The 26,421-nt window shown below is 36.1% G+C and overlaps 1 protein-coding gene across 1 annotated transcript in view; it reads left to right on the top strand.

Annotated features, from left to right (window-relative positions):
• The window catches only part of WWOX (WW domain containing oxidoreductase), a gene marked incomplete at both ends in the record, with an annotated part of 124,742 nt that overhangs the window by 89,721 nt on the left and 8,600 nt on the right, over positions 1 to 26,421 (top strand). The window contains one exon of the mRNA XM_008935220.1: positions 15,575 to 15,663. Coding sequence (XP_008933468.1) covers positions 15,575 to 15,663 — 89 coding nt within the window. The remainder of the gene's footprint in view (positions 1 to 15,574; positions 15,664 to 26,421) is intronic.

The following is a 26,421-nucleotide window of genomic DNA, read 5'->3' as shown; positions in this document are numbered from 1 at the left end:
CAGAATTAGGGCTTAACAAATGGCTTGGCTGTAGGATGGGTCATTTCAGAGCAAAGCGTTTTCACTGCCTGATTGCAACTGCCCAGTGCTTATCTGAGCCTTACTTGGTGAATGCTCTGAAACATTGCCTACTGGATTGGGATGCCCTGGGAGATAACGTGGTTGTGCCTCCTTCTGTTTTAACTCATAATGCTTAATGGGAGATCTGTATCTCTCTTTTTTTGTGTGTGAGTGTTTGAAAAGATTTGAATCGGCATCCTCGGTTTTAGAGGAGAATGTTCAGAGCAGAAGGTGATTGTATCTGAAGGAACCTTCTCTATTCCTTTGCCTACAATGTCTAAGTGGTCGCTCTGCTGGAGCCAGAAGAGATTATGCTGTTCATTTGGGATGTTCTAGGCTTTACTTCTTGTATCATTCAAGAGCACAGCTGAAGCAGGCTAGTTAAGACACAGGGATCTGGAAAGCAAATCGTGTCTCTTGGGTCTTTCTTACACTTGCTCAAGAGAGAGCATACAGTCACCAATCATAGTTTGACCCTGTATTTTGGGGAGGCCCATAGATACAAGATAAATGCTCTGAGACCATCAACAGCCTGAAACATTTAAATTAATTTTGCATGTGCAGGATAGCTAAAAGGCTTTGTGGAAGAGTCTGAGTACAAGGGGCTCAAAGAGATGCACTCGGCACCTGATGGGCTGAGTATGGCACCTAACATGCCAGGGTTCTGTGGCCTGTCTGTTCTTCTGTCAAGTTTCAGGGTGTTTGCCCAGTGTTTAGTTCTATATCATTACTCTTTTCAAATACGGTGAGGTAGGCTGTCGAGAGGACAGGCGGAGGAGGGTGTAATTAGTGTGTTACACGAGGCTGCACAGAAGAGTCAGCCAGGTGTGGAGGAGATTGGATGGTATTTATGAACGAATGTCATTATTTTGACAGGATGATGAATTAACATTTCTAGCTTTGGAGCCTAAGTTAAAGTGGTTTCATGTGGTCTGGTCAGCACGGGGGCCTGCAGCTTGTGGCACCTTCAAAACAACATCATGTAGCTTGGAAACAAACTGCAATGGAAAAATGATCTGCTGAAAGTGATTCAGTTCAGGCCTTTGCTTTGACTGTCATCTCTCTGCTGCTCTTGATACAATATTTAAATCTGAAATATATGTTACCTATTTAAAGTAAATTATTTAACCCCTTAACTGCAAAACCCCAATTTTAAAGGGAAGATGCAATTTTCACCGTGATTTTGTTCCTGTTTTAATGAGAACTGAGTACACTAATAAACCTTTCAGAGTTTACAGAGGTCAGGTATACCAAGGTGTTTACTTTTAAAAATGCAAATAGGTGTTTGCTTAAGCTTGAAAAATGACTAGATTGTGTTTGGGAAACTAGGAGCCAGATCTGTAACGATACTGTGGCAATTAAGAAGCAGATCTGTAATTGTACCATGTGCTTTTGCAGTGCTGACATTTATTTGGTAGAACTTTATTTTTAGGTGCACGGTTATCCTGTTCTTCAGGAACAAAGAAAGTTAAGTTAAAACATAAAGACTTTAGAAAATTATTGCACAGCTTGTTATGGAGCTCTGAGAAAGAGCTCAGGTTTTTTTCTCATCAGTCTATATCGGGTTGTGGGTGGGTTTTTTTTGTTTGGTTGGCTTTTTTTTTTTTATGAGAGAGCAAGCTTCAGCACCATAGCATGAGGTATTTGAAAAACTAAATTGAAACCAAATGCTTACAAGTGCTAAAAGGCATCTAAACGGTTGGCTCTAATATGCTCATTGCCTCATCTACTTCATTAATGGCATTCTTCATTGCTGGATAATTTAACTTATTAAATAATCCAAGGATTTAGTTGATTATAGGGATACTGTTGATTTAAAAAACAAACAAACAAAACCAAAATATTACTTTTGGAGCCTTTTCATTTTCCTTTAACTTGTCTCTGTCCTTCTAAAATTGCTTACTTAACCAAAGTCTTTTAGATATCAGCCTTCTCTGCATCATCAACTTGGCATATATCCTTTCACAGAGGCCTGAGAGAACCAGGGTGTTATACCTCAAAGTGTTCTGTTCTACTTTGTGCAGTTCAGTGTTCTTTAAATGGTGAAATTTGCTGTCTAGACTGGAGAAGACAGAATGAAGTAAAAGGAAAAAAAAAAGACTTAAGAGGTGATGCTGAGTAGTGTCGTGGGAAGGGAGAAAATGGCTATTTTCACTTAACTTTGACAGCCGTGGAGTTAGAAACTGGGAGTGGTGAGGGGCTTTTCAAGCTACACATACATGAGACAAATAATCTAACTCCAAAGTTCACAGCCATTGTGTACCAACAGCAGTTCTGAAAATTTTATAAGGTACATTATGGCTATGAAAATTTTATCTGAAAAATAACGTAAGGACAATAGAATACTGTAAACTATTTAGCATAGTCTGTGGAGCACAGCATAGGAACCGTGGGTTTCATATGCAAAACTGCATAGTCCTGACTGCTTTTAGCATTGCTTTGCATAAAATAATTATAGCTGTTCTAATAGCATCAAACTAGCTTGATTCATCAAAAATTAACTTTTTTAATTTCTAGAGAACAAATTTGCCTTTGCATTTTGACTGAGTCTTTGTAAGTGACTTTTGGATAATTACATTATTTAAGATGCTACTGATAGAAGCATCTTTTCAAACAGCTGTAACTTTTTGGAAGTGAACATTTCTTCTAAAGCAAAAGGTGAATTTGTTCTAGGTTTCTTTGACAAGTGTGTTTATTTGTTTATGTTTTCAAAGGTTGCAAGGAGAATGAGTTTATACCATTGCAAGAGTTAAAAGCAAGCCTTAATTTCTAATTTTGTGTGTTATTCTTCAGTCTGGTAGGAGAACACACACTGTTGCCATGGGATGTTCGTGGATCGGTAATTCCATCTAAATGGAACTTGATTTATTTTGGTAGGACTGGGTTCAAGCTGCTTATATATACTACTACAGGATATTGACTAAAATTTATAGCTGTGTAAATTATGGTGTTTGTAAATTATCTTGAAACTTTTCTCTATTTTGACTATATGTACTGTCACTGGCTCTGTTATCTGCAGTTACCGTGAGCCAGAACAAGTACATTATGGGGTGAGACAGTTGCTGTTGGAGACCCAACATCTGACTTGCATTTATTTCATTTGGACTCTTTATGAAATAGATGTGATAAATTGTCTGCATTTGATACAAAAATTTGGCAAAAAGTTTGCTAAATTTATTCTTTTCTCATTTGTTAGCCCTTGGGACAATTTCAAGTGACTGAATGACTTTAAGTGAGAAATACATTCCTCAAAAGTTGATTATTTTCCACCCTCCCCTTTGTCCTTTTCTGTATGTAGTATTTCATCATAGTTGATTCCAAATCCAGAGTACTTTCATCTATAAGCAACCCCCTTTTTTTTTTATAATCCATTAGATAATCCATTATCTCATGGTTTTGCAACCCACAACATTATTATTATAGTCAGAACAGCATTTTATGCAGATTAATAAGCAAGTTTCTCATATACTAATCCAGAAATCCCTACCTTCATCTAATTCTATGGAATCAAGGTAAATAAAAAATATTTTGGGTGTTTTTTTCTTTTTTTGACTTCTTAACTAGCATTCATGTTACTAATTGTACGTCAGTGACACACAGAGGTCCAACCAAGATCACTACAATATTGTATTGTGCATTCCACTGCATTCTGGGAGACAGCCTGAGCATCGAAGAATGTGTAGTTTTTATGGGTAAAGAGGGGATATGGATCAGCAACCTGTAAAGTTTAGCCAAAACCAAGGGGTCCTGTGGTTTTGCCCACACCGTGATCCACCTGATTATTGATCCAGTGCTGGGCATCCTGCTGTAGGTGAACCTGCTTTAGCAGGGGGGTTGGACTAGATGATCTCAAGAGGTCCCTTCCTACCCCTGCCATTCTATGTAGGATTCTGTGGTTCTGCTCTCTGATGCATGAGAACCTCTAACCTGCTGGAGATGAGGAAATATATCTTGCTACCAAAAGCAACAGCAAAAAATTTGGAAAATCCTTTCTTTTCTTTTTCTTGTAGGTTATGAGATAGTAAACTTATGAAAAAGATGTGTATGCATGGAAAGATGTTATTTATATTCCATAGGAGTAACAGTTATTCCAATATAATGGCAACCCTCCCTTTATTCCCCAGCATCATGTATTTTCTTCATTTTGTGATGTATTATATGGCTTTTTGGTGTAACTACACATTTAGAACTTATGAAATAGAATTAATGTGTTTCCTTACAGAAAATTTGTTTCATAATTCATTAATTATTTACTATTACTTGACCTTACAGTACATGAAAAAAACTATCCCATAACTGTAATTTCAATTCTCTCTAGTGTGGAATCAATCACATTCCACATCTTTTATATTATTTAAAATGTGAATGATGAAATTTTCTTGTGCATTTCTCCCGAGTTACTGAGAACTTTCAAACATTAGTGTGTGGGAAATATGCAGGCTGTCCCCTGCAGACCTGGGTGAACAACTGATTGTATTGCAAACACTGCAAAACCATTTGGAATGAATGAGCTTGTCCCTTTTTGTAAGTGGGACTGCTGGCTGATGCTCAAAAAATGCAATGTAGTGCTGGACCAGGAGTATTTTCTAAAAATCTACTGGATAGGGTTGGGGTTTTTTTTGTTTTGTTTTTTTTCCCCTTTGTGAACAAGTAATATTTAGATAAGCTTTTAATTAGTACGTATCTGTACAACTTGATACCTACATTATTTATGCTAATGATATCACAGAGCAAGTTTGATATGTCCAGTTTCCAATGCTGGTGGGAACTCTTTGGCAATGGGGTAATTGGAGAATTCACGTCTGATGTATGTGTACCCTGAGCAACATGATGCATACTATATTCATATTTACAGTTCAGAAACAATTGATGAATTTTGGGGGAAGCAGTCCACTGCAAACCAGAAAGTGATGAAAGTTGTGTTAGAGGTACTAAGGTACAGTTTTTGGTTGCCTCGACAGTAATTTTTGAAAATACGTGAGCAGATTAAAGAAAAGGAGGAATCAGTAATGCACTTGAGATTTGGAGTATGCTTTTTTTCTGAAAATCTGATAAGGAAGTATTATCATAAACCAAACAGAGTTTTGGAATTATTTTACAAACAATAGAGAGATGTCTGTGGAGCAAATTACATTTTTACCTCAGCCTGTAGGAGTACAGACAAGTCGGACTTTTGTCCAGCCAGAAAATCTCTATTATTAAGAATAATTAAGAATTATTAATTCCTTCTCCTTTGCCTGCATGTATGTCTATACTATTTTGCTCTGCAAGACAGTTTATTAACAAAATATGGTTTTTATCCATTATTCTTTGATTATTTAAATGCTGAAAGTTGTATGTTCTAAAACATATCATGTCTTATGCAAACTCCTGACTATTTTAGAAACATATAATTATATTAAGCAAAAGCCATTCCAGCTATTCATGTATACACTTTTGTGAAGATCAGATGTAACTGACTATTTAATTTTACTTAAATGACAAAAGCCTTTTAAATATAGGTTTTCCTGATACTCAAGCATAGCTAGGAAAAAAAAAAATAAATCTGAGTATATGTAATATTATACAAGAAAGTAAAGTTAATTTTCTTGAAATATGCAGCATGGTATATAGATGGAGTTTGGGAAAAAATAGTGAAATGAAAAGTATAATGCTATTTTCCTAAGCCACATTTGCTAAATGCAGACTTTTGCAAGGTCAGCAGTTACACTGGAGTTGAGTAGAAATGGCTTCAGTGGCTTTAACTTTACCAGTGCCCTTGATGAGGTGCAGAGTTGTCAGTATTCTCGTAAAATTCCTCAGTGATGGCTTCTTCTGTTCCCTTTATTTCCTTAAGTGAACATCTGTCTAATTGTTCACCTCCATTGCTTTAGTGCTTTCCTCATGCTTTCTCTGTTTCCAGACAATAAACTTTATTTTCTTCATAAGAATTCAGTCTACGCAAGGGTATTAGGCAGCTTGTTTGCACCTTTTAATTTCTGGAAGTTTTCCAGAAGGGCTTTTTGCTGTAGTTCCAATGGGTTCATCAGTGAATCATGTAACATAATGCAGCATTGTGTTTGGGTTTTTATCCGTTACCTTCTGTTTATAAACATCTGCTTCGAAATTTTCTTTTTGAATTTTTTTAATATGTTCTACATTTTTGCATGTGGCATATGGGTGAGATATACAGTAGCTGCTATTTTTTCAGATGTTCAGGTAGGTACAGCCAGTATTTACCTTAAAATTCGGGAGAAGGCTAAGCTACTTCCTTAAAAAACAAAATTTTAAGGTAGAATATGTGCCAGTTCTTAGCTATGTAACCATGTTTGTTAAATTAAAACCAATTGAATAACTGAATGATTACATTGATACATGACTTTAACACTCATGGTTGCAGAACTGGAGAAGGAGTCTAAAAACTCTTTCTGTCCAGTAGAGAGAGGATTACTCACAACCTTGGCATGCTGCTTCTCCTCATGTTCAGGTCTTTGTGTTCCGTTTTGCTTCTTTTACAAAGGGAAAAAGCAGTGGCAATCGAGGTTTTTTCTGCCTTGCTTCCCCCTACCTGTTATCTGTAAAGCATTTGTGTCAGTCTTACACATCTATTCTTTAAACAAATATTTAAAGTTAAAAGTTGTTAAGGTTTACTTGCTGTGGTGGCAGCACTTCTGTGTTTCCTCTGTACAAATACTGGTAAGAATAGAATATTTAAGGCATATTCTCCATCCTTACCACTATATATTGTTCATTGGCATGTTGTATTTAGGAAAGAAGTATTCCATTATGACAGGTGGCTGTCAACTCTCCCACTACATTACTGCATGAGACAATTATTTTCTGGACAATTACTTTTGTTATTTAGAGATCAAAATTTTATTGGAAAATTCATGTACATTTAGTAAATGAAAATGTCAGAGCTTTTCATGTTGGCAGTGCTTAAAAATAAGACACTTGATTTTGGACTTCATTTGAAGTGTTCACATTTGGACTACATTCACAACTGAAGCAATTTTAAACTTTTGTAATTAGTAGAACAATGGGACATGGCCTCATGACCCCTCCTGTCCCTGCCTGAACGCCATCAGTTTTATGCATCTGTAAACTACACCCTTTAGGCTTTGATCTCAGATTTTTAGACAACACTGGAATTACATTATGCTATTAATGATGTGTTTGTTTTTATATTTATAGTGCTGATTACAAGTAGAACAAAATGTTTCCTGAGATGGGCCACACTTTCACAGAAATTTAATTCCAGCCTTTGTGTTTATTTTGTTTGTATTTTCTTTGTCACACTGTCTTTATTTCTTTAGAAAATACAGAAAAACTTCCTCCTTTTGTGATCACAGATTGGGTGGCATAATGGCAGGTTTCCATATTCTGGTATTGTTCAAATACACTTCATATTTTCTTGTGCATACAGAAAGACTTAATACTTTTCTTCAAGTCTATTTTGTGTATATTGAGTGTATATTAAGAACCTGATCCTGCCAAGCCTTATTTGTACAAGAAATCATTACTAATGTGATTCAAGTCCTTTTATTTCACTTCCTAAAGTTACCTACATAACAATGTGACCATTTTCAATGTATCTCTTAGCTAGGGAATGTGAACAGTTGTGGAAACGAAAGGGTTTGTATATATGCTTATTTTATTGAGCAGACTGTAAGATATCTATATGATATTCTTTAAAACTAGGAGATCATAACCATGAAGTGCCTATTAAAATGCCTTAAAATAGCTAATTATTCAGTTCTTTCTTTATCTCATGTATTTATTTGTACTTATGTTGAAGCATCCTGAAATTATTCATGATTTAGAAAGTTATGACTTTTAACCATATTGATATTTTGATTTTCCTGGTGTTAAGAGTGGAGGGAAAGAACCGTGCCTTAGCTCGATTGGCAAGCTTTGACATACTTCCAAATAGCTGCAGTGCATTTGTAAACCTGCAGACGTCACTCTTCTGCCAATTAATTGTGCTGCACTAAATGTTCCTGCAGCGCTATGACCACATTTAAAATCTGTATTGCTTCTATCTAGCAATTATAGCACTTTGTTTTTAATCTAAAACAATTTCATCAGATTTATTTTAATATTACTACTTCATTTTCAACTTCCCACTGAAGGAAATAGGATGCTTGCCTTTCAACTTGTGTAAGCCGTGTCCTAAGACTGCCTTTAATTATTAGTTATTGTTGTTTCTATACAGATTTATGAACTATTTATTTTGTGTCATATAACATACCATTTTTAAGCAACATTTTTCAATCTGAACATGGCTTCTAGGAGGGCAAGCTGCCCAGAACATCAGTGATCTCACAGTTATTACTTTGTGTCATATATAATCTTGTTTTTTCCTGCAACAAATAAATCTTTGGGCCTCCCTGCAAAAAACATTTGTGGTTACAGTATAATAAAAATAAACCGTTTGTCGTGACTGCAGCTGACATTTATCAGCCTATTTGTGGGTGCTCTTTCTCTCTCTGTATAATACGGAACATAATTTGTCACTTTGTAAATACATTCCAGCCTAAATCCCTGCCAGCATCTGTTAGTGTTTGAAGGATTAATGCACTGCACAGTGCATGTCTGCACTTTCAGGCAACAACATAGCTTATGATTATGGATCATGAGAGAACAGGGAAAAAGGGTTCATTTTGTATTTACTTAAACATCGTTGCCCTTTTGACCATCATGCTTTTCTCCTCTTGTTTGTCATCTCTAGTAGGGATGCAAACTTTTCCTCTGTGTGTGAAAACGTTGTGTGAAATCCCGCTGTAAGTTTTATACATCGGTGTATCAGTGTACATCTGCATCTTTAATTTTATGGATAATTAACAATGATATTATGTGTCAATAGGGGTGTTACTAGTTCAGTCTGTTTAGAAACTCTTTTTCCTTCTGGTTCTGCCATTTCCAATAAATCCATTACCCTGTTTGCCTCCTATATTGCATATTTCTCAGACACCCCTAAACGGGCTTTATTTAATCTTAAGAACTTCAAATTGAGGAAGTTTTTAAAAGGAAACAAAGTCTGTAGGTACTAAATGGTCCCAATGCTGTTTGCCTTGTTGCTGTTTTGGAAAGTGTATTCTGCTATCACTTCAAATCTCGCAGAATGAAAAGAATTGGAAGCATTTGAATAGGAGGCTCTCCACTGTAGAGATTCTGTTACACTTTCCCAGGCTCCTTCAATTATTCTGTAAACAAGAAGATATGTTTATTAGAATAGTAAACCATATACATGTAATATATTGCCAAGATTATTTGAGATTCCCCAAGATAAATTCAAATGATCTTTACAGGAATGGGTGTTTAGAGACAGAACGAAGTGATCTATATCCAGGGAAGGAAAAAAATCCCACTAAAAGTAGGCTCCCAAGTAAATACTAACAGTTATGTACATTAAGAGCTAAACAAATTCCTATTGCCAAAACTTACAGTAGATTTTTTTTTTCTTTTTTAATGCATGTAATTTCTTGTTATTGAAGCAGGTCTGTACTGCCTACAATAAAACCGTGTCCATCCAGGAAAAATCAGGGACATTTAGAGCCTGCAAATGGAAGTATTCTGAAATAATAGTCTAGTAATTTTTGTGTTTTTGTTCTTTCTGGTTAAGAAACAAGAGACAAGGAAAATAATAGTAGTAGTAATTGTAATACTACTACTACTAATTCTTCATTCATCATGATAAAATGTAGGTTCAGGGATGATCAGTAATCCTCCCAGCAATTAGCAGGCTCATACTGACCCATTAAGTCTTTATATATGTGCTATTTACTTGAGCTAGGTGAAGGCAACCCCTACAGGAATTCCATTTTTGTGAACAACATGAAGATCTAGTTACTTATCTGGGAAGAATCAGACTTTAAAAAAACAGATTCTGGGAGAGCTCACACAGCATAAAAACAATTTTGACAGCATTGAGCAAGATGAATAGTGGAAAAATTTACACTAGTAAATGACAATCAAAATACAGGTAAAATAAATACGTTGGGAAACAGTGAAACCAAGTATCACTACAAACATTGTCTTTCTAACGAAAGAAGGGAAATCCTTTTCATTGCTAGCTTTGATGAAGAATCACAATTAGTGCCTGCTATTTCCTTGTACAGCGTATAAATGGGTTGTTATTAAAATAGCCCATAATAAAAACTAATTGATAATATTTAGGAAACTAGTTTGTGTCATTTACCTTATCTTGCATTAAGTTAGTGAAAATTTGAAAATACTGTGTAGAAGTTGCTGGTGCTGGGAGCTGGAGGAGAGAAAAATTGGAAAAATGAGTGTAAAAATGTTCCACCACGCTGTCTTCTCATGAACTTTTCTAAGGTATATCAAATATAGCAGAAAAACCTATTATTAAAGCACCTAGCATGTACATTGGATTACTCTTAAAGCAGTGTGATGCATCTGTCCCAATGATGAGAAGTAGCTGCATCCATAGGACACAACAAGATGAAGCTAGCATTACATAAATACAGTTTTGCATGAAGTACCAAATGTTGACTACATTAGGGACAATAATACTTACAGTCCTAATCCTGATCGAAAGCCTTTTTCCTTATTATGTACCTCCATAAATAGTGCATGGCACTGGCTATTGACTGTCAGAAGCCATGTGTCAAATTGTCAGACACTAAAACATCCTCTGCTTTGTCCTCAATGTGGAGTTATGGGTTTGTTTGAGCATCAGTTGTCATATGCTGAATTTTGGTTATTTGTTTAATTTACCTATTTTAAGGTAATTCCACAGACTTCTAATCAGCTTTGATGTAAAATTCTTTTTTTTTTCCAAGATTTTCTGTTTCTCACACTGCGTATAAGAACTTTTTACATTCCAAGATGTTGTCATCAAGATTTTTCTTTATCAAATTAAATGGCTTTTTACCAATTTATTCTATTTTTGGTTACTAGGAGTCATATATTTTTGTTGCTGTGCTACGTATTCACTTTTGAGTTAAGGATCTTTAAATATTGAAGATATATATGTGATATTTTTCGAGAGCAAAATTATACAGTAAATTACCTAATGTCCACTGTGATATGTCTTAAGTAGGACCTTACAAAATGACTTGTACTTATGTAAGATACAGGGGCTACAGCATATTTATTAAGACTCTTCAACTCTGTATGAAACTGGAGCAGGCAGAAGTAATGGTGTCTGTTGAAAGATTCTTTATCATGTGAATTTACTTTTAGTCATCTATTATTTATTTCAGCTATTTTATATGCCATTATAATAAATATTATGACAGAGAAAGCTTTTATGCTTCAACTTATTGTACTGCTCTTCACTTCCTTGCAATCCTTCAGGAAAATGTAGCTATGCTTTACCTATATTTAACGTAAATCATCACTTACATTTGAATGAAAAATTCACTATGAAAAAAGGCTCCTTCTTCAATATCAAGACACAAATGCACAATCATGTTTACTGCCCAGCCACTCTACCATGCAGTGTTCATTTTTAAACAGTTTTTAAGCTGTAAAGTGAATACATTGCATATAGTGAAATTGCTTGTTTTCTGGGTGTTTTCACTTTCTTTTTAGTTTCTGGCTCAATAAGCATTTTTCTAGCATGAGTGCAAAATAGAACCAACGGCACTTAAGCAGTTTTAATATTTTGCTAGGATAGGGAGCAGCTTACAGACAAACCTAAACCAACTGTTTTCTGCTGTTATTTAGAGTCATGAACCTTACCTGAAAATATTGATAAAATGCTTTTAGAAATGGGCATAAAATAAGGAAATAAAGTTGGTTTTTTTTCTGTGCACTTTTCAAAATGTTATTGTGTTATGTTTAAAAAAGGACTTGTTGGGAACCAGCGAATGATTTGCCTTCAGCTGTTTCCTCAAAGACAGGGTGTTGGTGCCTAGACGTTGTTAGACTTGAACTACTCTGTGGGCTTCAGGACATGAATGCTCCCCATCCTGAAAGCACTGTTTCAGCTGGTTCCAGCTGACCTTGTTTTCACAGAGAAAGTAGAAGCAGAAGCTTATGTGCCTCTTGTGTCTGTTCTCCTTTTGGGCAGTTTGCAAAGCTGGTCTGAGTCTAGTTGTGAAAGGGATTGTGGGCAGAGTTGGGGCGTTTGTCCCTGGGATCTGCAGCGAGGGCACCAGCTCATTTTGCACAGGCTCTCAACAGCGCCATGTAGTAATGATCCTGATCCTGGGATTTAGAAGGGAGCTCTTTAAATTATTCTATACTCATTCTGTCGTTTAGGCTCCCTTTAAATGATGTAATTGAAAATAAAGTAGTAGAGGGAGCATTAATATCTTAATTTCATTTTAAAATTTCTGGAGTTTTCTGCCTTAGTGTGTTGATTTTACGATGTCAGTTTTAAGACTGTCTTCTGTATTTGGGAAAGTGACAAGACCCATTTAAGATTTCACAACATAAAACGAGGCATAATTCAGTGCTGAAAATACGTGCAGTGAAATGGTGAGAGACATCAGCATAATACAATTATGACACATCAGATCAGGATTTGCAGCATGCCATTAACGATCAGTTCTGACTATGGATTACAATTACAGTTACAATGCCTTTTAGCAAAAATGAGGTTTAGTTTTATTTTTTTATTCAAACCCCATGTTTTCTCTTTCTATAAATACCACAGTATGTGCTACCTAGGCTTATAGTGAAAGAATGAAAACTACAACAAAGGTAATGATGAGCTACTGCAAGAAAAGAAACAAAAAAACTTCTGTCATTGACTGGAGATATTCTTACGTTATTAAGAACACACCTTGCAAGTGGATTGACTTACTCATAGCTTTCTAAAAGAAATTGTGACACAGAATTGAGAGTGGGAAAACATTGAACAAAAATTATTTGATTCTAAAGGCTTAGCATTTCACATTCTCAAACTGTAGTAGGAATTGACAGTCTACAAACTTTCATTGTGGAGTGAGAGGTGCTTGAATCTCAGTTGACAAGGGAGAACGTAAAACAGGAAAGTTGGGGAAGTTGCAGAAGCTCATGGTATGGAAACTGATTCCTTCCCAGTAACTGTTTGGAGAAAATACACTTGGCTCTTTGCATGCCTTCAGATGTTGAGCTGGCAAATTCTGATCTGAGTGCTTTGGATGTCATGTTCCAGTTTCTCCTATGAGGAGAAAAGAGCAAATGGATATCTCTGTGCTCCATATGTACCTTCTGTATGTAAGAAGGAAATACAGACTGTTACCATCAGATTTTTAAAAAGCAAAAGCAAGGAGAACAATGAAAAAAAATCATTTTGCCAGTTGGCTTTCTTGACCTATTCAACAAGAAAAATTAATGAAACCATCCTTTATTTCCTTCTCCATTTTTCCTTTTTCAGATCATTTTAGATACATTTTCCTGAATGTCTTAATATTTTCTTTGCCTTCTTCTGTCACTGTATGTGTATCAAAGCTAAAAGGAAAAAGGTGAAGTAGTGCTAAATTGTTTGAAATATGTTATCTTACTGGCTGAAGAAAATGTATGAATAGAAAGGTAGTCTCAGTTCACTGATGGGACTGGTACAGAAAAAACACAACTATAGGTTGCATTTGCTAAGTCAACTGTTTAGCACTTAGAATAATTTATTTATTAATTTTTAAACTTTTTTTTTTTTGCATTTCAGTATATTAATCCACAAATCCAGCCCAATCTTAGTCTATTTAATTTATATTTCTGGATAATTGTTTTAGAGGCATCATACATTTTTGTTTTGGACCCGAAATAGACAGACACCTTCCTTGTGTTTGTGGAATCAGTAGCAGAAGACTAACACGTGACACCAAGAGGAGAAGTTTTACCTTAGTAGTATCATGTGGACTTGAATATGTGCCCCAAAGAGGACGGTACCAAACAACTTGTATAGTCTGTTGAACTACTTGATTATTATTTTTTGGGACCCCCATTAATTTCCTGTATTTGTAACGTTCTTGTCCTTTTACCCTTGGGAGTATGTTTCAACTGAGGAAAGCAGAAGCAAAATAAACCTAACTACGCACACTAGACTGTTAAGTAAACAGCTTTGAACTGCACAGTTGAAGAGAAGATTTGGAGCTCTATTGCATAATACAAGGCAGCAAGTCTTTCTCAAGTCTCTGACCATCAAATAGAAGAAAATATTTACCCTGTAGGGCAAAAGGAATTCCAGAATGATGTGCACCTTGTGAAGGGAAAAAAAAACCTCTTTGTAACAAAGTTTGGTTTAGCATTTTCAGACTTCATCCATTGATACATCCTTTGGGAACTGAACCTGTTGAATTTTTGGTTGTATTTACATTGCTGTTCTGATAAATCTGGCTGGAGTGGGACAAAAGGAATTTGAGTGACTTTCTGTTTAAACCCAACCTGTAAGGTAATTATAATGGGAAATATGGGTGCAAGCAAAATAGAAAACAGATGTAGGGAGGAAAGTACCACGTGCAATGAAACACTGAGATGAATTGCTTGAACTTGGGAGACAATGGGAGCACTCTTCTTGGTTCCCCTTCTGCACTGACATGCATGCTACTTCCTTTTTGTTCCTCCAGAAATGCTTATTGTCTGTCCTTGTAATCAGCAGATTCCCCATCGCACTATGGTGCTAACAAATAGCACTCTCCACTCCAGTGTTGCCTTTCATTTCGTAGTACCACTCTATCTGCTCCATCTCTTCCCTAGTCTTTCTTTCAGCAGTGCTCATGTCCACTCCCAGCCATGACCATCATGCATAGGTGTAGGGAGTGTGTTGGAATTTAAAACCACAGTCCACTTGATTCCGTGATGACTTTCACTTCAGTGGTTGCAGTGAAAATAGACTTTTGGTTCATTTTGATCTGAGATTTGGAGTATAAGCATCTCAAAACATCTGACAAGAGGGATCTTAAAACTGAAAATTTTGAGAAGACTTGTTCTGATGGTGCCTAAAGTAGGAATCTACAGGTTAACCCATCATTTTGTGGACTGCATGCCCTTTTTTAGGTGAAAAGTTGGTTTTAACAACATACCACATTTCTTTAGATGTTATGCCCTGCTAAACTTTTATTGTATGGAAACTTCATGGTCTGATGAGGTGTTTTCTATACTTATACTGTCTTTTATATCACCTGTTATGAGAGATAAATTTTTTTGGATTAATATCTGCAAGTTTGAATTTAGCTGATTTTTACAAACTGAGTATTTTTCTGTTGGTAAAATATGTAGAAAATACCATGCATTAAGAACAATGCTTCCTCTATGTTTTATTTCATGCATTACATAAGTTTCACCAGCAAAATGGCAGAAAAAAGATACAGTATTAACCTTAACACTACCTTGTGTCGATTCATTGTATTATATAAAGCTGTGTGGTACATAGGGTATGTTTTTAGCAGAACTACAAAATTGCAGTGCTACTTTTGGCACTAAATGTTGTCCTCATCCATTCTTTTTGATGATTTGTGTTCACTTTGGGGTTATAATGTTAAACAAGGGAATCGGACAAGTTTCATAACACATTTGCTGTAACGTGATACTGTGAAGTAAACTTGCTGTTATTTATCTTTCTTTGTATTTTCTCTTGTTCCAGCATAAAGCCAAGGTAGAAGCAATGACCTTAGACCTCGCTTCTCTTCAGAGTGTGCAGCACTTTGCTGAAGCATTCAAATCCAAGAATATGTAAGTACTCAGAAAATTACATGTAATAATTTCATGTTATTTTAATGTCTTTATCAGCTGAGCACAGTTGGCAGAATTCACCATAGTTGGACTGATCAGCAACTACAGTTACTGAATAATCTTTTCACAGGATTTTTTTTTTTAACGTAAATTAAGCATAATTTGTTTTCATCTTAAAAAAATAATTACAGAACTCTTATTATATCATGTGTAGCTCCAGCTTTAAAGGGAGCACTGATACCCCTGTGGCTATTGAAAAAGGCCAAAGCTGAACTGCATAAAAAACAGCTCAGGCAACTTTAATCAGTTTTGCAGTGGTTTGGAAGAGGTCAGGGATGAGCAATTAGTGCACTCCTTGTCTTACTTTCTTTTCTAACCTCCTCTGACTTTCTTTTCACTTTAAAAGCATTAAAAAGAAAAAATAGTCCTATGAGCCAGATAACTTCATTTTCCAGACCTTTATCTGTAACAGTCCATAATTTGAAAACAAAGAGAAAGAAAATGGGGAAGAAGGGGTGATAATGGCATCACTTAACAACAGGCAAATTTGTATGGAGATAATCAGGTTAGCTTCCAAATGTTGGGTTTGTTGTTTGTTTTCTTTTTTTATTTAGCTTGAACAGAACTATGAATATGTAAACTGAAAAAAAATTATTTGACATCTTTAAGTGCCAACTCTTGCTGACAAATTCCACCACTTTGTGCTCTTATCCACAGTTTGACCCATTGTTGTGAATATCCATACTTAGCTTTTTTCTGCAAATATTTCTGTAACACATGTACATCTTACTGTACTTCTCAAGAGAATATGGCCTCTTAGACAGCTTTGAAAATATATTGTTTTAGGGAACATATAAAACAAAGAACGTTTTTTCACTTTTGAAACACTGCCAAAGCTAAATCTCACATGGATAGACAGATGACATTTTAGTACTTATAGGTCTTTTAGATTCAAAGAATTGTCAAAACTGACTTCTAACACAAGTTCCTTTCCTGCCAAAATCCTTGGTAACAATATTTTCTTACCCTACCTCATCTTCATATATTAAAAGTTTCTTGAAAGAAAAGGACAAATCCTTTCAGTATTGCTGCTTTAATGCTAACTTCATTTCATAATGTGAGAGTAAGTGTTTTAATTTAGCTTCTTCATGCTTTCAGTGTGCTACATTTCTTTAAAAGCTATATGGTACAGTGAAAAGTTGAACCCACCTTTTTCCAATGCATCTCTTAACTTGATTTCTGTGTTGCAGATCATATCATGGTCATCCTAGCTAGTCCATTTGCTATGCAAGTTTATAAACACTTAGCAGTGAACAAGCTTTAATCATTTTTTGCCAGAGAACTCAGAAAATTAGGAGATACAGAATCAGTAAAATCTCCTTTACTTTTGTTGGCATGCATTGTCTTTACCAGCACAGGTCTGTTAAGCTACATTGTCAGTGATGGACAGGTTTTACTAATGTTTCACTCTCATTTTATTTGGAAAAATTTTAGTAATAGACAGCATTTATAGCCTCTGCCTTGCCTTCTGATAGTCCTTTCTCAAATCTGTGTTCAGATGTACGTGTGTTTGGCGGAACTACTCCAAGCATTATAGGAAAGTCTAAGGTCTGTATCTGTTGTGGGGTTTTGATCAAAATAAATTTCTAGTTATATTTTGTTTAAAGTCTGAGGCTGGGAGGAAACCAGTCTCCACACTGTGCCTGTAGCAGTAGATATTTTATCTGATACAAATACAGAAGAGTTATCTTACAATCATCTGCACTGGCAGGAGAATGGAAGATCTAGCAGGTCTTTCTGGCTCTGATATTTTGTGATTTAACTATGTCTGGATACGGTCAGAAAAGCAATTATATGGCAGTAGCACCTTATCCCTACAGTGCCAGCCCTATTTATTTTCCAGCCCTTATGTACACTAATTACTTTTATCTCTTCATTTGTTTTGCCACAGTTTCCATATGCTTTTGTCAGATCAGCGATTCCTTTGCATTAGTAGCTTTATGAGCAATTGAAGGAAACCTTCAGTAACAGAATGAGTCTTGTTCATTATGCTTTGGCAAGTCTTTTACCTGGTAGCCCAATGTTCTTAAAAGGCTTTGGTAGCTCTCTTTTCGTGCACCTGTAGGAGGAGGTGTACTGTGACACACTCCCCTGCTCCCATGAGGTAGCTGTAAGTCCTGTCAATGAGCAGAGGAAATGTGTGCTGAGTATGGAGTTCTCTTACAAATTCTTTTACAACCACGTAGTTAGAAAAGCAAATAAAGTGTTTGGTTATTTTTCTAAACAAAATTATCATTTGAGTTGTGAGTTTTATAGATCTTGGTTTCTGAGAAAAAAATAAAATCATTTTAAAGTCTGAAGGAGAAACTTTACATGAACACACACATTCTGATAAAGATCTGTGTTTTTATTTCTCACAACACAATTATGTGAAGAGGTCCTTAGTATTCCGTGGTGAACAACTTAAACTTCTGGGTGCAAATAGTTTTACTGACTAGTTTCTCCAGTCTACTATTGCTTTCTCCAACACTTTAGTATTCTACAGAGTCTGTTGGTCCTGGTGACATCTGATGTTATAACTGAGAATTTAGAAAATAATGAATAGGTTTGCTTGTCTTTTGAAATTCTGCTTCTCGAAGTCACTCCGTGGCTCTAGGTAATCTTTTTTTGTCAGCAGATAGAAGAATGTAGTCAAAGTCACAACACAACCTTCAGAGAATCCATTTCCTTCATAGACTGGGCTAGAAGGGACTTCCAGAGGTCATCTAGTCCAACCCCCCTGCCATAAGCAGGAACATCTCTGACTACATCAAGCTACTCAGAGCTTCATCCAGCCTGATCTTGAATGTCCCTGTGGATGGGGCCTCTACCACCTGTCTGGTCAAACTATTCCAGTGGTCTGTCACCCTTATACTGGAGAACCTTTGTCCTAGTTGATAGCTATTGCAAAAGAGTCTTCAAGGACTGTGTTTCACAGATCTCTTCCTGGATCAGAAAACTAAAATGGAACTCCTCCAGAAAAAGGATCCCTACATTTCATGGAGTTAAAACATCAAAACCTATTGCAGCTGGGGAAGGTGGTGGTGGTGGTATTGCAGGGAGCAGAGGGAAAACTGCAGAGATTGTAGATCTCCTGTCTTAATCCAATAACTTGTAGAGAAAAAAAAACCCACCTTCTTCAATGTGCTTCAGAATCTGAGAGATTATAGAAAATATGTGAAGAATGAAGAAATGTCATTCTTTGCTCAGCAGGAATTTAACAGGGGCTGTTTGCATATAGAAAAAAAAATGATGCAACAGAAGGAGCATTGAGAAAAACATAAATAATAAATGGGAGTAAAGACTTATTATGAAAAGAAACATTTACTATAAACTGGAGTATTACTTAAGAGCTGAGAAGACTTCCTTGTTTGAAAGTAAAAAACAGATTATTCATTTTCAAGTTATAAAGCTTCTGAGATTTGACAAGAATCTTTTATTCCTGTTTGGATTTGTTAGGTGTTGCAGCTTTGTCCACAGATAACATTTGGGCTCATGATATATAAATACTGGTAAATTATGCCATATTCCTATAAATATATTCTAGAAAATCCTTCATCCTCACAGAAAAAATCTTTTTTGTTTGTTTCCATTATCTGTACTCTTGAGTTGATACATCTGTTTCTTTTTCCAAGACTGGTTTCTTTTATCCCTACAGTTGCAAATAAAGCTTTGGGGGAGAAGGGCTTTGCATCCTGAAGTTCTCTGATCACAGCAGAATATAAACCTTCCATATGAGCAGAACAGTGCTCTCCAGTTCTTCCTGCTCACTCAGTTACAAAGATTCTGGGGTCAGAATAAGATAAACTTAATAACTTAATTGGATCTCCCACAGTTGTCTTTGGAAGAAGACAGAATAAAACCATATTGCTGTTTAATGTTTGATCTACCTCTTACTTCAGTGTAGCACAACCTGACTAATAGATGTGCACATGTAGTACAGTGGGACTAATACATAAAGTGGAAGTCTAACCTGGTAAAAGATAGAGTTGAAGGATTTAGAGAAAGCCAGCTCGTTATATTACAGTAATGGAGCCTGATTTTAGGCTGTCCTGCAGGTTGAAGTGCAATGCTGTTATTTTCTGTGATGTTTTTTGTTGTTTAGTTATTTTTTAAGCTGTTTTTTCTGGCTATCTTTTAGTATTCCTGGCTTCTTTTCTGGAGATACATTTCCACACTGGATATTTCTGCCAGGAGTGAATGACTCCACCTTCCTCCTGTGTGAAGACAGTGCTAGGGTTAGGACGGAGGAGGAGGAGATGTCTCAGTGCACCCAGACGGCTAGATTTGCTCAAGTTGCTTCTTTTGTCTGTATCTAGTCTTTCTCCTCTGCTGGTTTCCGGCTCAGGCAGTCGATTGAATGTCTCTGTTATGGAAAATCAAATAAATGATCTGTTTATAATAATGTTCTTGGCTAAGATGGATTTGGCATTAGCCGATTTTTGTGAAGTTGGAGGAGGCAGACCAACTAATCTTTCATATTAGGCTTTTGGAACTAAAAAGCACTGAATTGAATCTCTTCACTGAGTGGGCATGATGTGAGGAATTATGGTTGGTATTAATCCACTTTATAGACAAAATGACTGTCCTCCTGTGATTGTATGAACACAGCATTTAAATTTAGTCAGTGTCAGTGTTTGGTAGTTCAGGGTCTATAGGATTTGGTATTTGTGTGGGTATTTTGTGGATGTGATACTTTGGTACCTATTTCTCTGTTTAATCATCATATATTTGTCTAAAACCTACATACTTTACTTAGAGGACAGCACTATGTTTCAGTTCTAAAATTTCCAAAATAGCTACTTGTCAATATTTGCAATCATGGTATTGCACCATTTGCCTGATCCTCAGCATAAGAACACTTCCATGATCACAACAGTTCGCAGGCAGAAGTGAGCAGTAAAGTTACAGATGAAATTTTATGTGCATCTTTAGTTTTGAGTGGTGCGTAGTGCCACTTGGTTTGAATTACAGTAATCTTCAGCCAAACAGTAAGATATCAATTTAATGTCCTCAGTGTTTGAGGAAAAAAAAAGTTGTTATCCTGGAAAATCCGAATTACTTCAAAGATCTGAAATAGTGTTTGCCAACAGCTACTATTTAGAATGTTCTGAACTGGTAGCAGGAATTCACGATTATGCAGGACGTCCATATGTAGATTTTTGCTGCAGTTACTTCTCTATGCTTTCAAACTGGATTTTTTTTTTTGTGGTAGGAATTGGCATATGCTAGCAGTTTATTCACTTATGCTCTGTGTAGAAATGTGGAAAAGGCAGCAGTTATGAATTATGATTCTCCATTTGGAACTTTAGTCTCTTCTTATTTCCCTAACCAGACCCAAAATGGAGAGGGCCAGGTTTTCAGCTGGATTCCTTGACGGAGGCCTCAAAGTCTATGAGTACATTCATTTTTCATGCTGCAAGCAGAAGCACTCTGAAACCTTGTGGGTGCAATTAAGATTTCAGAGCCTGCTGAAAATTCACTCCAGAATACTGTTTTTCTTCAGTTTTGTGTATGATAACTGACATATTGTAGGTGTGGTAAGATGTTTTTTAATTCCAATTTAACCACAATTAATTCATACACAGTGCATGATAAATTCTATTCATACATATAAATATATATGTAAAAATGGCATTTGTTTAGCAAGTTGGTGCAAGCTCCAGAGAAAAATTAATAGATGATTTAAATGAATTATTAGTGATGCCATCATGTCAATATGCTTCATGGTTCTGTAGTACATGTATCTCCATCAGAAATGACCATTACCACTGCATATTGCTTCTGAAGAATGAACATATTTTCAAACACTGTAGAAATCTGTTAACTCTTTGATGTTTATAGAAATGCTTTTTGTGGATTAAAACCAGTAACAGTTGACCTGTTATATTTGTCTTCTCAACTTAGAATACATTTGGCATTCTGACTGTGCCAGTGAGGCACAAACTTCTGGACAACATTGTACATATTGAGATATCAAAAAATATCCACATTGAATTAAGTATTGAAACATGAATTGTTCAGAAGTTACTGTTGCAGACAGCACATCTCTTAAATTTAAATAAGATCAAAGGCTGACTGCATTTGAAACATACATAATAATACTAGGGTGAAACTTTTTGTGGTGATACTGTGCCTTATTAAAGCCTAGGAATTGGCTTTCTGCATAAATATTTTTTCTCCCCTCCCCTCCTCCTTTCTTCCTCCTGTTTTTAAGCTCCTGTACACAATTACTCCATTGTGGTAGTGTATATGTCAAGTCATGTGAATCCAAAAACTGTTTCAAATATTTTGTAAAATTAAAAATCTCTCAAGCTTAACCCCTCCCCTCTTTTACTGGAGTCAGAGATCACAACATTTTCATCAGATCACCTTTCATTTCACCTGCTGTATTGTGGAAATATATCCTGCCTCAGAACATCTTTTATTTTTAAAGTAAAAGTCCATATCAAAATAGAGGATTGACCGTTCAGTATAACTTTGCATGTAGTTGCATCTGCAAAAATATTAAGTGTTTTTGCATATTACTAACAGAAAGATTTTGTTAGGTGTTTATTACATTGTTTTATGACTTTGTGTTGTCTAAAATGTACATAATTTCCGCTTGTCTTTGGGCACTTTGCACTCTTTTCATTCTAACCTAATGAAGAAACTGTGATACCCCTCCAGTGCCTTTCTGCTCAGCACACTGGTTGTTCCAGTTCCCATTCTGAGCCATGTGTTTATGCCTAAGTCTAAGCTGAGTCTAAGATGGCTCATAATGTCTTGAGGGCCTGTCTTCCTAAAAAAATTTCCACAAGAGGCACCATTATGAAGGCTGTTTTGAGTATCTAAGGAAGCAAAATATGTAAAACTTCATATGCCTGATTAAAAAGTATTCTGTTGAAAATAAAGAGAGGATTTTGTAGCGTTGCACCTTAATGGATTCTAAGAAGATCTGTGTGTTTAGTTGATGTTGTCTTCTAAAACTTCTGAAATATGAGGCAAGAGTAGCTATTTAACTACATATGCATTAAAATATATTTTAGTTAGTCTATTTAGTTAAAGGCTTTCTGTATGAGATAATTAAAGCACATGAAGGCAGAGTCTTCTGGCACTTGGGGATGAAAGCCTTACTGCTGATGTTAGACAGGCCATGCATATACCATGTGTCTTAATCTTCGAAGCCAAAAATTTGCCTTATAGTCTGAAAAGGTTGTATTTCTTCATTAGCTGTTCCCAAGGCACCAAAAATCCCAGAGGATGTCAAAGTACATTAATTTTTATCACAACATGTAATCTTTCAGGTCTGAATGGCAGCACGCAGCTGCTTGGGGCTTTCTGAACTCTATTACAGCTCTATATATCTCTAGGCAAAACAGAGGAAGGAGTTGTCATTGACAAGTGAAATGTTCAAAATGCATGAAGTGTTTTATTGTTTGAATGATCAGCCAGAGTCCCAAAAACATTTTCCAGGGATCTAGCTGGTTTTGATGGGAGATATCAGGAATCCGTAATAAAAGCAGCAGTTGACCTTCCTTGCAAGTTACAGATTTCTTTGTTTCTAACAAGTACTTACTGTATAGAAATGAAACTTGTATATTTATTAGAAATAGGTGAAGAAACAACAAATCATTTCATGGTTATTGCAAAAATGAATGTTCCTTTACAGCTGGTTTATGCTTGTTTCTAAGTGTTTGTCGATATGTGTGATTTGCTATTGGGATTTTGAAAAAGCTGTTTGTGTCCACTTTGTGGAAGGGAATGTCCTTAGGTGAGCTGCTGAATGAAAACGTCTGGATTCTGGATATTTTCATTGCTGCTGTCTCCTAAGCATCAGGGAGATTTAAACCAAACCAAGTCAAAAGAACTTTTCAAGGTACACCAAGGAATGGATCAGAGTCCTCCTCTTACTGCGTCAAGGCATGAGAAAAAGAAGTGGATGCAGAATGGAAATGCTGAAAGGTTGAATGGATACAGAAATTAAATTACAGAGCTCTGTCACATCCCTCTTCTACCCCAGTGTGGCCCCAGGATTTCAAAAATCCATACATATGGAGGTGTTTTGAGTCCCCAGAGATACAGCACTAGCAAAAGCTTGGTAACACTTTGACAAAGGAAAACATTGGATGAATTTTTGGTTTGAAATGTGGTCCTGAGGAGGCGTTGAAGTGAGGGAAGAGCAGCATGACAGCTGTTGTTAATACCAAGAGCATACTCTGTGCCAGTCAGAGGAAATTTAGGTTTAAATTATAGCTATGCAAAAGGGAATTCAGAGCTGTGGGTAATGGGCCCCCAAAAGGTGAGCTTCTGCTTGGCATGAACGTAATGGAAGAGAGAAACACACCACATGCCTGTAAAATATAATTCTTCCTTGTTCTCCCTCTCGCCTTCTAATTGTAAGTTAAACAGCAAGTATGAACACTAATCTCGACTTTCATTTTTAAGCAATAATTTGTTATCAAAAGGAAGTGATTTACTGATGTAATGATACCAAATAAGAAAATGTAGACTCGAAAAAGCTCCTAATTTCTCAGATTTCATATGCCATACTTGCAGCATATAAATTAGCCAAGTGTGGGAGACAGATTTTGTCAACAAATTAAACATCATGCTTGCTTTTCTTATTTTGTGTGTTGTCTTTGTGAAACTTGCACGAGATTGGAAGGAGAAAATCCAAGCTTGGATAATTTTTGAGGAAAGGTGATTTGGGCAGTGTAGGTTTTACTAAGATCACTTTGAGGTCAACATTCCAAATGTTTAAAGAGTTAATGTTAAATGTTTAAAAATGTTAAATGTTTAAATGTTTCTTCATTTAATATTGGGTCTGAAATTCTCTTCGTAACTTCAACTTTAAAATTTTCACAGTAGTTGAAATTGTTTCTGTACCCCATTAAGAGGAAATAAAACTCTTCTATGAAACTCTTCTGGCCCCATAGAAAGAAAATTACAGAAATTTTCTTCAAGGGAAGGTAACTTATTAATATCTGGAGGAGTAAGATGTTGTGGGGTTTTTTTTGAGCTGTTTGGGTTGTTTTCCCCCATCAATGTGTAAGAAAAGCTAATAAAGAGAAGACCAGGATTAATGGATTTTTCTGTTTAGTCCTGCATCTGTTGAGATCTCTCCTGTTGTTCCTTCTCAAAACTTTTATGAAATTGTATACTGAAAGTGTTATAGAGGTAATGAATAACGATTAAAAGATGGTTGACCTATATGGCAATATGCAGATGATATATTATGAGGACACAGGCATCTGCTCATAATAATTTCCCTGTATTTGGTATGAAGGAAGAAGCAGAACAGTTTCAGTGCACTGGCGTTAATCTCTTGGAAGTGGGGCAAAAGTATTTGCTGATCAACAGTGTCAAATCCTGCAAAGAAATCCATTAGGATGAATTTCAGAGAATTTTCATTGCTTCTAGCAGGAGGTCATCCATCAGGCCTCTAAGTCATGTGTTAGTGGCTTGCCTGAAAATGAAGCCTGTCTGACAAGGATCCACAATTCTGTCAGCTAACATGTGGCAACAGAGGGTATTTTTTCTGACTTTTCAGTCAATAGTTTTAGGAGAAGGGGAGTTAGACATTAAGCATTTGTTTCCAAAATTTATGAAGTTAAACAGTGCTCTTTTTTTGTGTGTGTTTTCATCAAACGAGTAAATATTTTGGGTTTGATGTTAGATTATATATGGTTCTGAGATTTGCTGCTGCTGTCTGACTCTTAGTGTTTTTCTTGTTGCACAGTTTCCCATCAGTGCTGCTTGTAAAACTGAGAGGGATTTCTGGAGGTGGTGGTTTAGCTCAGTCTTTTCCTGGAGACCCTTGAGTCTGGCCTGCGTGCTGGTTATGTGTCCTTTGTGAATACAGGCATTCCCTCACAGAAGGAAGTACCATTTTCTAACTTTCAGAGAAAGCAGCATGGGTGTTCAGAGTTATGGGATGGAAAAGTTCGATGGGCTGTGACTTTGCTTCTTTGTGGAAGAGAAGTTGCAACTCTGCCTTCTTTACTGGCCGTGACATAGGTCTACAGTTGCTTATGGGACTTTGGGGATATGGCAAGGCCTTTTCTGTTGAATGTCTGTGTAATTCCAAACAGTGTGAACTTTTCAAATCACTTGAGAAGTGCCCCAGATGGTGTGACATTCTGCTTCATGGGAAGATTTGAAAGTATTCCCTTTGCATAATTTCTGGTTAACTATTTCATTACAGTTGAAATGGGAGAACACCAAAGCCAAGAACTCTGTTGACATTTTGGTGGTGTTTGTTTAACCTCCTACTGCACAGGCTACATTTGTTGAAAAATATTATTCTTACCTTTGCAAATCATCAGTAATTAATTCCCTTGGAAATATCTACTGCTGCACACAGCCAGCTTGGGAGGCTGCTGACAGATCACAGCTTTAGATCAGGTGCTAACAAATTGATTATTAAATTTCATAGCTAACTGATCTATAGCAAAAACTTCATTTCTGTCTCTCTCTAATATATTCACCTACTGTATTTTCAAATAGTGCAGAGCAGTTGGATTGCAATCCCAATGTCTTGACCAGTGCAAGGATTAGTAATGTACCACAGACTTGTGAAGTGCACAAGGTATTAAATGGTTTTCAGCTGAGGTATTAGCAAGTAAGAACATCGTTGTTAATTCTACATGCTTTTTAACTTTCACTAAATTGTAGCTAGACTTCCCAGCACGGGAAGAGTTGTCTAGAATTGCTGTATAGCTTGCAGTTGAAGCAGCA

Source organism: Merops nubicus, unplaced genomic scaffold, assembly GCF_000691845.1.
Source record: "Merops nubicus isolate BGI_N331 unplaced genomic scaffold, ASM69184v1 scaffold4112, whole genome shotgun sequence".
In the NCBI taxonomy this organism is placed as follows: Eukaryota; Metazoa; Chordata; class Aves; order Coraciiformes; family Meropidae; genus Merops; species Merops nubicus.
The sequence above is the reverse complement of the archived record's forward strand: the minus strand, read 5'-3'. Positions and strand labels throughout refer to the sequence as shown.